We start from the raw sequence: 13,395 nt of genomic DNA on the forward strand, positions 1-13,395 counted from the left end.
GAGCAGGAATGAAAACCTACTGTCTTAGCTGAAACATCTTCTTTACATTCTCTTTTTAAAGAAATGTTTTTCTTTTGTATAAGAAAAACCCATTAAAAGTGAATTTATCACACTTTTGTTCTAAATTTAAACCCACTAAACACTTTTCCAACTGTGTTACATGCTACTGGGGAAAATTACCTCTTCATTTTCTGTTTAACATCCAAAAGTTAATTTTTAAATGACTCTTTCTTAGTTTTCCCACTGGATTTTTCTTTGGTTTGTCTCCAGCTGTGCCTTCGCCAACACCCCCAAGTACAGCCAGGTGAAATCAGCAGGCGGTATCATCGTGAGGAAAGAATGGGTGATGGACTGCCATAAGAGGAAACAGAAAATCTCATATAAACGGTAAGAATGGACATTAGATATTATGTATTATCTATAATATAATATTTCTAAGGACATGTATTTAAACTCTGCTTAATTTTAGGGTTTTTTTTCTCTGACCCTTATCTTAAATTGGTAAAAAAAAAAAAAAACTATTCAATAATAATTTATACCAACTTATACGAAAGGCTTAAATCATGATACATTTTTTCTGTTATATTGCAGAATATGCTATAATGCCATTATAATATACAATAATAAGAAAAGCAACTACTAGCTTCTAAAATTGGAAATGTTTTAGATAAAGATAAAAAAAACATATCTCAATAGTATAGCTGCTATAAATAAAACTCCCTAAAAATTCTTTTTTGGTTCCTTAAGGCGGTTTGATCTTGTTCCTTTTTTTTTTTTTTTCAGTTGTTTTTTTTTCTGAGGACACTATTGTATTTATCAGTCTTCTAAAGATGATACTCAAAGTTTAAAATGTTTTTTATTATAAATCTGGGAGGAATTTGTTAATTTTTGGGGCATTTAAAGTAGAAAATCAAACACCAGATCATGATTATTTAAGGAGATTGAAATAGTCAGTTTGTCACATAAAACTGTTTCTTTCTATGCTGCATGACGTGTGACTGTTGTGTTGATCTCATAGAATCAACATCTTTATGTTCAAATTGTCAACTTTTGATTAATTATGCAATAATGGTTTAGTAGATCTTTTTATTTCATCAAATGAACTGTTAACTTCCTCTCTGACAGACCGTCTTTCGTTGTTGCAGTTTTGTCGCCATCCAAAAGAGGGTGCTGCTGTTTATTCTTAAGCAGAGGCAGACTTTGATAGTTACCGTAATAGAGAACTAATCAGACCAGAGGTGTGTTATAGCTGAGACATACAACACTCGTGACAAGGATGGAAAATTGACGTTGTGTCTTTCTGTTCGTAAATATAACGCTTGACAATCCCTCTAAGTTATTCCCTAACAGGCACCCGTTCAGCCCAGTAGTGTCAGCCAAACCAAAGATTACCAGTGTAAGAGGATGTAATGATGGATAACTGAGGTCCATTTTGGAAAATATTTGTAACATGATTGACAAAAACAAAAAACATGACACCACTAAGCATAGCTGAATTTGTGGGCTTTCTTCATGGAGCCCAGTTTTAATGTTCCCTTAGCCCAACAATACCCTGCAGCTTAGAAGCACTGTTAAGAGTTGGTCCCAATGAATGTTGGATTTCCCTTAAGTACACTGTGCGATTTTTTTCAATCGTTGCACGCAGCTACTGCTCACACTGTACGACTAAACCGCAGGGTTTAGTTTTACAGTGTGAGTTCACAGCTCACGATTTATGTTCAGCCCGACGCTCTCATGCGATCTGCCTACTCACACTGTGCGACTAAAAACCACGTCGGACTGAGATCCGCAGTGAGATGGAGCTGCTCTGACTCATCTATCTGGAAGCCAAACAAATAGAAGAGGAATATTAAGCTCACTAGAGTGAAACGCGCTGCCTTGGCAATTTGTGCAAAAGAAAAGGCGACAACATATTTGGAAAAAAGACATGGCTGAGCAAATGTGACTACTGCGGTCTGACAATTTTACGGACATAAGTGCATTTCATTCATTGTATCCCTGCCATGCTGCTGTGTTTACATCTGAGAGGAAGAATGAAAAGAAAAATCCTTCTTTGCACATGCGCCCTGAGTGATTTGCCCACGACGGTGCCCTCACGATTCCTGATCGGAAGGCGGGCGTGAGAGGCTGATCGCCGCTCGTAACTACACTACACGACTTATGACGCACGATCAGGCTGAAAGTCAATCGAAAGATTCTTGCACAACTGTAAATTGCCCCAAAAATCGCCCAGTGTACGCCCGGCTTTAAATTAAAAGCCACATACTGTCCACTTTATTCACACTAAACGGCAAGTAAAGTTGACCTACTCTGTGCACAAATATGTAAAACCACCATTTAAATACAGAGGATTACAAGTTTACACAAATTTTATTCTATTTAACCTCTTCTGTTTAAATTGAATGCAACCACTTTGTTGATAATGAATTGGTCAGTTGTTCTCGTACCTGTTGTTGATTATTGTTTGAGTAATATCACTTGATAAAGCTTTTTCTAACATTCCACAGAGTAACATTGGTAGCAAAGTATATATGCTTCTAGCTAATATGGCATTGAGTCAATAACGTTGTTGGTCAATACACAAAGCTGCTATATCGGCAACGTATCTGAAATTAAAAGTTGGATCGAGAAATCCCAGATTTAATTTTCTGATTTTAATTTTAGCTTATTTAAAAAAACAAAAAAAAACAAAAAAAAACCCCATCATGTTATAGAGAGATCATCTTCATCAAAGAGGAAACTCAAGTTTTTAAGAAAATATATATAATCAATTAATCATTAATCGATAAGTAGGATCAATCAACTTTAGATTAACTAGTTTATCGACAACTTCCATCTTGTCCTTTTAAAGCGTTGCCAAAATCCAGGACTACACTTACATTAGGAGACAGGCACCAAAAAGCCATAACAGTGGAGAGGCTGGAGAAGAATAAACAGAGACTGGCGGAATGAGTCTTCTGGGAAAGAGAGATCTGTCTGCTTTTTCAACAGTGGGAGGAAGTCTGCTGGATGAGAAATTATGAAACATCAATTTAGATTGTGCAGTTCTGCACAAGGCAGTTTGATTTGATTTGAGGTTTTTAAAGAAATAATAGGATATGGCTCTGAAAGCTATCAGAGACAAAGCCTGAACCGGCATCCCTATAATATGACTATTGAAACTATTGAAGTATCGGCACTAAAACAAAAACATATTAGGTATGTCCAGACTCTTGACATCACTAAAAAAACTTCACCTTGTTTATGCATTTGTCATTAATCTTTTTTTGTTTTCCCGTGTGAATTGTGCAACAACTCCATGTTGATAAATAAGGGTCTTGTACTTTGAGTACTGGTTGCTTCCAAGCACCAGATTTCTGTCTAGATGTGTTTATTAATACACTGTAGTTTGCAAGAGTTTCAACATGGTTATAAATCACTACTAAAAGTTGCAGCATCCCAAGTTCTAATTGGTTTCAAAGCAACATTCATCAGTAACAGTGTTTTGTATGTAGTGCAAAAATCATTAGGTCCTTTTTTAAAATATAGAACAAAGTTGTAAAAAAAATGTAAAATCTCATGCTAACATCAAATACTTTAAAGTGAACAGACTATTAATTTCAGACCTGCAGAGCTGCTGGGGCGACTCCAAATGAGCAGCTGGTAGGGATTAAGAAGCACAGAACATGTGACTGCAGTATGACTCCATGTCTGATTAGAACTCTCTTTTAGCCGTGTCTGTTCTTCTGCCTGGTGCACTTCGTCCTCCACAATCTCCCTGATTGAAACATCCAGAAATACTCCCACCACAGCAGGGATGCCCACTTGGTGCAGAGAGAAATGTAACCTTGAGCAAGCGATCCCCGCTGCGATCACAAATTCTGCCCACTGAGCTCCAGCAGCTCTCTAATTATAGGCCTCATTATGGGGGGGCGGTTAGCAGCATCAAGGGTCAGTGTCTTGGTTGTTGATTAATCTGTGTGTACTAAATAATGTAGGCCTGAAGTCTCATTTTGGACGTTGGGAGATCAGATTGTGTTCATTTTTATGAAGTTTACACACACACACACACATACCACCATCCACTGTTTCCCATAAACTCTGGAAAAACAATTAAAAATCTGAGACATCAAAGTCTCTTACTTTCCTTTTTTACAAAAGGATGCCCTTTTTTTTTTTTTTTTACCCCTTTTAAGAAAAATGACTTCATTAATGATCCATTTAAATGGACACAGAGTAAACAGCAGTAATTTGTGTTTCTGAACCATTTCAGTCTTACAAAGTTTAATAACTAGCTTAAAAATGCTTAAGGTTTGAACTTTTTCCACAAATAAATGTGTATTTTATATTTTACATAAGCCAAGTTTGATGTACAACTCTTTTCAATAAATAAGTATACTATTGAAAAGTTAATTTCTCTAATTAAATAAATTCACAAAGTGAAGCTCATACGCCATTTATACAAAGACCGCTTATTTTTGTTTGTTTAATATAAAGATTTTCTCTTTAAATCTAATAAAATTGAACCTAATATTAGTGCTGCAACAATTATTATGTTAGAAATAGATTCACTTAGTGATTATTATAAAAATAGATTCACCAAGTGATTGTTTTATTTTTCATCCAAAAATGGATACTGAAAATTAGTATATTAAAAAAAACTGTTCTTATAAAAATGCACATATTAAATTCACTTTGAATGAGTAAACAATTAGAAAACACTATATTTTTATATATATATATATATATATTTTTTTTTTTTTTTAAAAAGGTCCTCTACCAGAGGCCTGGGAGCTTGAGGGTTCTGCGCAGTATCTTTGCAGTTCGTAGAACTGCACTCTTCTGGATCAGGATGTCTAATGTATTTTCAGAGATCTGCTGTAACCACTCCTTCAGTTTGGGGGGGTCATTGCCCTGAGTGCCCCAATGACCACGGGTATCACTGATGCCTTGATCTTCCAGCTCTTCTCTGAGCCCCTGGTATTTCTCTAGTTTTTCTTGTTCTTTTTTCTTGATGTTGCAGGACCTGGTGGTCTTGTCTGGTGTGGTAGATCTGGGCTTTTATTGCTCTGGTGCTCACGGCCTGCACCTGTGCAGCCATGATGAGTGCCTCTGTGCTGTCCTTCAGTCTTGCTTTGTCTAGCCATTGGTAGGATTTCCACTTCGATTATGTTCTGGTTTTACATCCCGTCTATATATAATTTGGTCTAATACTGTCCTTTGGGAAAAACACACTGTTTTTTTTAGATGTTTAATTTCTTAAATGGGTTCATAACTAAAGTAACTATCCACTTAGCACCGTGTTAGTTTTTGGTGTGAATGTTCAAAATAAACAATAAATTCTTGCTCTTTGGCTGTAAATAACAGAGAGAGATAATAGATTGTGACTCTGCTTGTTATGAAAGGAGCAGTTTGATTACTTTAATTAGGACGCAGACTGTCCTGTGATCAGCAGAAAATCTGTGAAAACATACGGTTTTAATACATGGGTTAATACATTGGATGCTGCTGCAGTGTTTTTACCCTTGAACTTTGTTTTGAAAATTCTCGAGGAACAGAATAAAAACGAGAAGTTCGCCTTTCTCTACAAATTTCCAAATGTGCCGAAGATATCTCGTTCCCCGATTGGTTCCTCTGCCCAGCGCTGCTATTGTGCTGTGTGTGGAGTGTGCAGCTTTGATGATGTATTCTTTATTTAAAAGCTGCATCTGCTATGGGTAATTAAAAGAACCACTTACTTTGATCCTGACAAGCACCCGAACAAATCTGCACACTAACACTCTAACTGTTGTTGCTGAGCATCTGGAGGTAAAATGTGTAGCTTCGCTCAGCTCCTGCCATCCATGCAGACCGTGGAGTGTTTGTCATAATCAGATTGTGACATCAGCTAAGAACCCAGCAGACACTGCCTGTGTTGTCATTAAACAATCACTGAGCAACGGGCAACGCAGAGAAAAATGAGAAGAGCAAAAAACACTCAAGCAGTTCTGATGAATAGCAAACAATTGTCCCTGTTTAACAGCGTCTTGCACCACTGAAAAAGGATGCCTGGGCTCAAAATTTTAATATAGTCTTGCTTTAATAAATAATTTAAAACTTTTTAAAATACCTGTTAAAAAATGTCCTTTAAGTTTCAGAGTTAATTTTACTTCCAAAGCTTAAACCCTAACGTGCAGATAGTTTCTATATTGGGCCCTATTGTGGAGGTCTGTGCAAATAAGGTCAATGTTTGAAAGTCAGTTTTTTTTTTTTTACATCTAATAAAGTTGTAGATAATTTGTTTTATTTTCTCAACCCCCACTGGGCAAAGACACAATACATGATTTCTAGGTCACCTTTGTATGTCTAAGTTTGGTCCCCTGAAACTGCAGAATAAAACGCCAGATGACCCCTTTTTGTCCAACATCTACATAAATGTAGTGCAGATGTAGTGTTAATGGTTTATATAAATCTCTTGAAAGTTTATATAACTTATTTAGTGTATCCTTTTGGCTGCTATTTAGGCATCATCACAGTACGCCATTACACATTTCGAGGGTTTTTTTTTTGCCAGATGTAAACAGTAATTGAACCAAGGTAGGTTGCATTACATGTTAAGACTGTTGCTTTCAAATTACACTTTCAATTTTCTTTTTTTTTTATATCAATTTCAGGTCATTTAAAGAATCATTACAGCCAATACCAATGAATATACTTGCAGTATGATAAAATATTAGGATTATCATAATTGACTGAATAAAACTGAATTTTGATATTAAAGAATGAGGAAAAAATTGTGTGTTTAATAAAGTTACCTAATCATATACATTAGCTGGCAGTGTGTACCTATGAATTTATTTGGCTCCTGCCTTAATCAGAAGAAAAATCTCCTGCAGAAACACATCTCTTATTGGCTGAAGTACCATGTGATCATGACCTAACCAATCAGTGACGGCATTACTGAGGAGCATCCTGAACATCATCCCTAGGCACTAACCCTCAGTTTGAACATTCCTGTGGAGGTTCTCCACATTACGGGCCGTCCCAAGCCACGTAGTGCGTAGGGCGAGTGGACCATTCAGCCTAGAATTTGGTAGCAGGTGTATTGGGGAACTAATGTTGGAGGAAACATGTGAAATCAAATGTCAATTCCTCTGGTTTGCTGCATCTTCGTCACATTGACAGAAAATCACAAGCTAGGAAAAAGAAAAAAGACATAATTGATGTCAAAAGGAAAGGTCCTCTTTCAAATACGGTAGTTTTTTTGGCAATACAATCTGTATGACACAAGTAAACAGCAATTTGTTTGGATATTTGACATTATAGTTGACTGCATCTTGCAAAATATATAAAATATTAGCAGATATGTGTAATAAAGAGATTGTGTTTTTTATAAAAACTTCTTTAATCAGTTCTTATGGTGTGGTGCATGATCTTGGGCCTCCAGGGTAACACATCAACTGCAACAGTTTGATATACTTTTTTTATTCATTCTGTGAAAATCATAAAACAAAAGAACTGTTAAATGCTTGAAAGTTTTTTACATTCACAAGTTAAGGACTGCAACAGCTTCTATGTGGAATAAAAAGTGTCTAAACTTGTGTCTAAGCTAATTTTTAAAAGCTAACGATAAATTACCCGAAGCAAAATATTTTCATTCAAACTATTGAAGTGACGGTATAATGTGGTCAACTCTGTCAAAGAAATAGTTTCTCCCATCTTGGAGAACATTCTGGCATGTTGATCTGTTTATTTTGTGATAACAGTTCTTACTGTCGCTACTACTCCCCTCTCCCAAGTCTCATTTATCATTTTCCAATTTCCTAGCCTAAGCAGAGGTCAGTTAAATGTCCTCCTTCAATGTGCACCAAAATGATCCTACCTTATCCGTGGTATATCATTTCTGAGCTTCAAATCTCCCCACTGATAACTTTCAGTTGACTTTATAGTGGCTTAGGGGAATTGTCTGGGAAAGGTTGGAGGATTATTTACTCCTGGGCTTCAAGCTGTTTTCTAATACAGTTATCTGAGGTGGTACTTTCTGGTTCCTGTGTTTGTTGTATAGTGGAGTCTCTATGAAGAATATCAATGAATATTTGTCCTGTTTTACTTGATTTAATTGATTTCTAATTGATTTCTGGCTTACTGCTAAATAAAAGCTCAAATCTATATATTTCTCAGGAAATGTCAGGTCCCTGTGCTCCACTTTATGTTCTTAACAATTAGTCAGGACTACTTTTGCATTAATGGTTACATCAGGGATACATGCTATGGGGATAAACAGCTTGTGGCTGTGCATGGTTGATGAGGCACTTTAATACCAGCATTCAGTCAGTCTGTATTGTCAGTCTGTTTTCCATCATCTTCTTGATAATATGGCGCCCATTCCCTGTGAGGGCGATGTTATCAGGGGAGTGGTAGCCTAGTGATTAGGGCACTGTGCTCGGGTACTGGAGGTTCTGAGTTCAAGTACCACTCATTTCCCACAGAGTGCCACTCTGGGTCCTTTTGCAAGACCCTTAACCCCACACTGCTCCCTGGGAGCCGCACAGTGGCAGCCCACTGCTCCCCAATGGGATGGGTCAAATGCAGACAGTTAACTTCACTGCTTTGTAGTTGTGACAGTGTAATGACAATAAAGTTTAATTTTCTTCTGTTCTGTGGGATGTAGTTCTCTGGAGTTTGCTCCAGGCACAGAAATGCCATGATCATTAAAGCAGGTACGTCTGATGGTGTGAGCAGGTTCCAGGTCCGGCTGGAAAATGAAATCATTTTTTTTTCTCACAAAGCTTGTGAACAGAGGGGGGCGAGGGGTGCTCTGACTTGATGGCTGCACTGATGATGGACTTGATCAAACAGCAGACTAACAGCTAGGGTTGTCAAAAGTATCGATACTCAAAAAAGTATAGATACTGAAACATTGTATCCGGATACAATACTCATTTTCAAAAGTATCGATACAGCCATCTAAAGTGCAGAATAGTGGAAAATGCACTTTCTGAACACTGTGTGATTGAATAATTCTGTGCATTTTTCAGTTTCAGACTTTTTTTTAACAGGTGCAGCTGCTGAGAATTATTTTTATCAAGCTTGCATAATATTGTGCGCAGCATACAACCTCAAAATATTATTCTTATTGTTTTTTTTATTTATTTCTTGTATTTTTTTAGTAATGAAAATATTTCTGTTGAATTTTAGAGTCTTTGTTTTTATTCTTGTGATATCGAAAAAGGTATTGAGTATCGAATATTTTTTCTTAGTATCGTATCGAGTTGAAAAGTTTAGTATCGTGACAACCCTAACAACAGCTAATAAATACATTTGTGTAAAAAAGCATGTGGTCTTTCATGCAACCCTGTCCGTGAAATCCTTATGAAAAATTTGCGTTAGGAGCAGCTCAACAAGAGCCAAGCAGCAGCCGGGCACATGTCCTGGATACCGTGTCTAGTGGCTCATTGATAACTTACTCAAGCTGTTGTCTTTTTTTTTCTCGCACAAACCCTTAAATGATGTTTGCTCTACAGTATTGGTTATCCTTGTTTCAATTAAACCTCTTTAAAGTTGAGTCCTTCCACACAGCCCTCTATAAACAGCCAGGTAACCATTCCTGCAGAGGCTGCCAGTGACTTCCTGTTAGACAGCTGTCCACTCGTAATGTCTTCCCCATGATTTGGTGGGTCATACAAGTTCTTTAGTGTTCATGTTTTTGTTTTTTGTAGTGTTATGTTGTATTATATGTTTCTATGTAATTAAATTTTAAGTTTTTTGTAAAACGTTTAAAATTGACCAAAAAATTGCAGTATAAAATAAATCTATAATTTAATTTTTTTTTTTTACGTATTAAATATGTTATCTTTCCTTGGGAAAAAATACCATTGGCTGCAGAAAAAAATGTCTGAAACTTGTTTTTTTGTGGGAGAAAGTGGCAGCTAAGGGCCTCGCTACCTTTGAATCATGTTTTAAAGCAGATGGCCAAACAGGATATACTGCTCAGCTGTTCTTTCCCCTCCGGCCTTTTATCATCCTGACACATTTTGTTTCTTGTTTTCCGTCAGCTACTTGATGGATGGAGCGGAGTCTAGCTCTGAGAGTGAAATGGAGGTCGACGACCAGAGTGAGGAGGAAATGGAAACAGAGGTGAATTTGTCTTATAAGTGAGCCCAAAAATAATCGGGAAGATACAAAAAGGAAACCTGTGAAATGTAACAATCCAGGATCCTGCTGTTCTTGCAGATTCCACAGAAGCAGGTGAGACAAGTCACCCCGAAAAAGACACCAGAGAAAAAGGATAAGGATGATGAATACGGGGGCTCAACTGATGTTGATGAACCAGGTAATTAGTAGTTTCAAAGCACACTTTCTGGTAAACACATCATTTATTTTAACTCTGTCTTTCTTTATACCTTATCGTTTTAATTCCTTGAATTTGATTAAATGTTTTTTATGTTGTTTCTAATGACTGCAATATTGGGTTTTAAAATTGGGTTTCAACGTGTTTATAAACCAAGGCGCAGCTGAGATTAATAAAACAACAAGGTTTAGTTTTAAATGTGGACGTTTAATTGAAGATGTTATTCAGATGAATAGTTAACTCACAATATTAAAATGAAATGTTGTTTGGATACAGAGCAAGTCCAAAATATTTCTTCATATTAAATTCTCTAAGGCAAAAACAAGTACGTATTAATTTAACCTGTGTTTACAAATGAAGTTAGACTTACACCAACAGCTTAGATTAAAGTAAAAACTAAAGAAAACACATTCCTTCTCTAAGGATCTTTAATAAAGCACCTTCCATCTTCATGCTCAAAGTTCATTTATAATTTACACACAGGGACACTTCTGCTGTCTTTCGTACTTCTTTAAGAGAGTTTTACTTTTTTTAAATGACTTTTGCGTTAGATTGCTCTGAATCTCTTTTTTTGTTTAATCCAGCTCTTCTGCCAGTGCATGGAGTCCTCTTCTCATTATGGCTCATTTTAAAGTTTCCTTCTACATGGGCCAAGTATTAATAAAGTTTCAGTCAGCCTGTGTGCAGCTGGTGGATGACCTACTTATTTGCTAATTACTCTGCATCTTGCCCCAATCTCTAACCCGACCCTATATCATTTCTGCAATCCTTTTTTTTCTTAACTGTTTTTAGTACAGATTAGCAAATGTTCTTGCTAATCTGAAATAAAATCCTCTCAGTGAATTTACATTTATTCTGTAGTAGTCTTCTGATTTTCTGAAAGGTTAAATATGATTTAGTAAACCAAGAATCATGGATGCTGTCAATCAAATTTCCCCCTTTTCTTAGATCAAAGCCTATGCTAATTTCACCCGTTCATTAAGCCCAGCAAGTGCCGAACCTCATAATTTATTAACTTCACCTCCAAAATTGCATAAACAGCAAAGGTATATTTGAAGGAATACACCTTTTTTTTCTGAAGGTGTTAAAACCCTGTCACATTACTACATATATGCCTTTAGTTTTAGTGACACAATACAAGCTTACTGTGCATTTAAGAATAGATGGCAGAACGCTTTAATTCCCTGCTAAGACAGACTGCTGTTTATTATTGTAGATTTCCAAGAATTGTGCAGCATCCATGCAAATTGTGCCGAGTCTGTTATGTTTTGCCCCTGTAACCCTCCACCACTAGATCTGTTTCCATCAGTGTTTTTTAAATGCACGTTTTGAAATATATCAGAAAAGCTTGATGGAATCTGCAAAATTTGTAAAAAAAAAAAAAAAAAAAAAAACTCCCCCAAATTCGCAAAAAAAAAGAAGCTTTTACCCTTGCTTGAGGTGTTTTTTAGCTTTTGCAAAAAAAAAAAGGATTAATGTGAAAAACGGCGACCTGTCCAGGGTGTTCTCCGCCTTTCGCCCACGGACAGCTGGAGATGGGCACCAGCACCCCTCGTGACCCCAGCTGGGATAAAGCGTGATGGAAAATAGATGGATGTGCTAAAAAGGACATGTAAACACTTTTTTTGAATCAGCTCCTAATTTTACCGAACTTTTACTTCTCATGATTGATCAGCTGTCTCTGATGTCGACGTCTTCCAGGATTAATGCTTAAACATGCAGTTATATGCTTAAACATGTTTGGAAGCAATATTGCCATTACTAAATAATATTTTAATGGAAGAACAACTTCCCCGATTGCAACACATTGACTAAAACTTTCAACCTTTATTGATTTGTGATCAGTGCTGGATTGTAGCTTCTACTTCCTGTATATTAAAGCCATGTGACGACATAATGTGGAGGAAGACCTATGAAGACATTGTGGTTTGTGGTGCTTGGTTAATTCGCCTCAGACCCATATGCAAATTATCATTTCCATTTTTTTAAACTTTTGAGTTTGCTTAAAATTAAAATTTCAGTTGGATAGAAACACAGCTACTGCTACAAAGCTGAGGTCACTGTACTTCCCATATCACAACTTAACTTAAACCCACACCACACTATGCAAACTCTTCACTCATACCAGCATGCTATAGTCCAAAGTAGGTCCTCATCTTTATTAGATTGATTTAAAAGATACCTAAAAACATTGAGGCCTTATTAGGAGTGACGTGTAGTTATTTTCCATCAGTTGATCCCTAAGTACCACATCTAATCCAGAAAAACATGCTCTAATCAGAACTACTGCCAGTCCCTATTGTGAAGCAGTTTAGGTCTTTGTGATGCAGGTTTGTTTCCTAGTTGCTTTAGGAAGAGCATGCAAGGTAAAACTTTCTGTGGTGACTCCTAATATTACTAAAAAGATACAACAGACCTATTTATTCCACAAAATTTTAACATTTTTCCCCATTCAGACCCACAGAGAAACAGTTTCATTATTATCTGAGTAGCACAGTGTTTGATAGGTGACAGGATGATAGCAGCTTTAGGGAGTGACTAGTACAACGATAGAGAAGTAAAGCTATTTCTACATAAATGGCTCCCAGACTTTTACTGGTATTGACGGAGCATAGATCAAGTTCCAGAATTGTTTGCAGACATTTGCCCCCTCTGGCGACAACTTGAAATGATAGCGGTGTCACTTCAAGTAAGACAAAAAGCACTGCAGTCTACTGCCAAGTCTGCACAGGTCTTTAGTTTTAATGGACACATAACTCTTTGTTTTTAATGTCAACTGGAGTAAAAAGTTACAAATATTATAATTTTTTCCCTTTTAGCAAAAAGAGGGAAGATGTGACCATTTACTGTTGTCTTATTCTATCGTCAATCAGACATGGGGCCCTTTTTGTTTTCATTAGACTTGTGGTATGTTTTTACTCTTGAGTGGAATCTGAAGGGATTTTAGGTGAACTAGTGGTGAGTCTTTTGTGAACAATAGTGCACTACGTGTCACGGCTATGTGCACACTCAGGGCCGGATTTATCAAGGTTCCAATTTTGCGTGCAGTAATTTGCGCTCGCAAACTGGAATTTTGCGCGAGGGGC

General features: G+C 36.7%; 1 protein-coding gene across 1 annotated transcript in view; it reads left to right on the top strand.

The window, feature by feature from the left end:
* Positions 1–13,395, top strand: part of xrcc1 (X-ray repair complementing defective repair in Chinese hamster cells 1) — a 34,264-nt gene that overhangs the window by 12,670 nt on the left and 8,199 nt on the right. Inside the window, exons 10-12 of the mRNA XM_015372917.1 lie at positions 271–387; positions 10,014–10,095; positions 10,192–10,291. Of these exons, the coding sequence (XP_015228403.1) occupies positions 271–387; positions 10,014–10,095; positions 10,192–10,291 (299 nt within the window). The remainder of the gene's footprint in view (positions 1–270; positions 388–10,013; positions 10,096–10,191; positions 10,292–13,395) is intronic.

Source organism: Cyprinodon variegatus, unplaced genomic scaffold (genome assembly GCF_000732505.1).
Source record: "Cyprinodon variegatus isolate N-32 unplaced genomic scaffold, C_variegatus-1.0 Scaffold77, whole genome shotgun sequence".
Taxonomy (NCBI): Eukaryota; Metazoa; Chordata; class Actinopteri; order Cyprinodontiformes; family Cyprinodontidae; genus Cyprinodon; species Cyprinodon variegatus.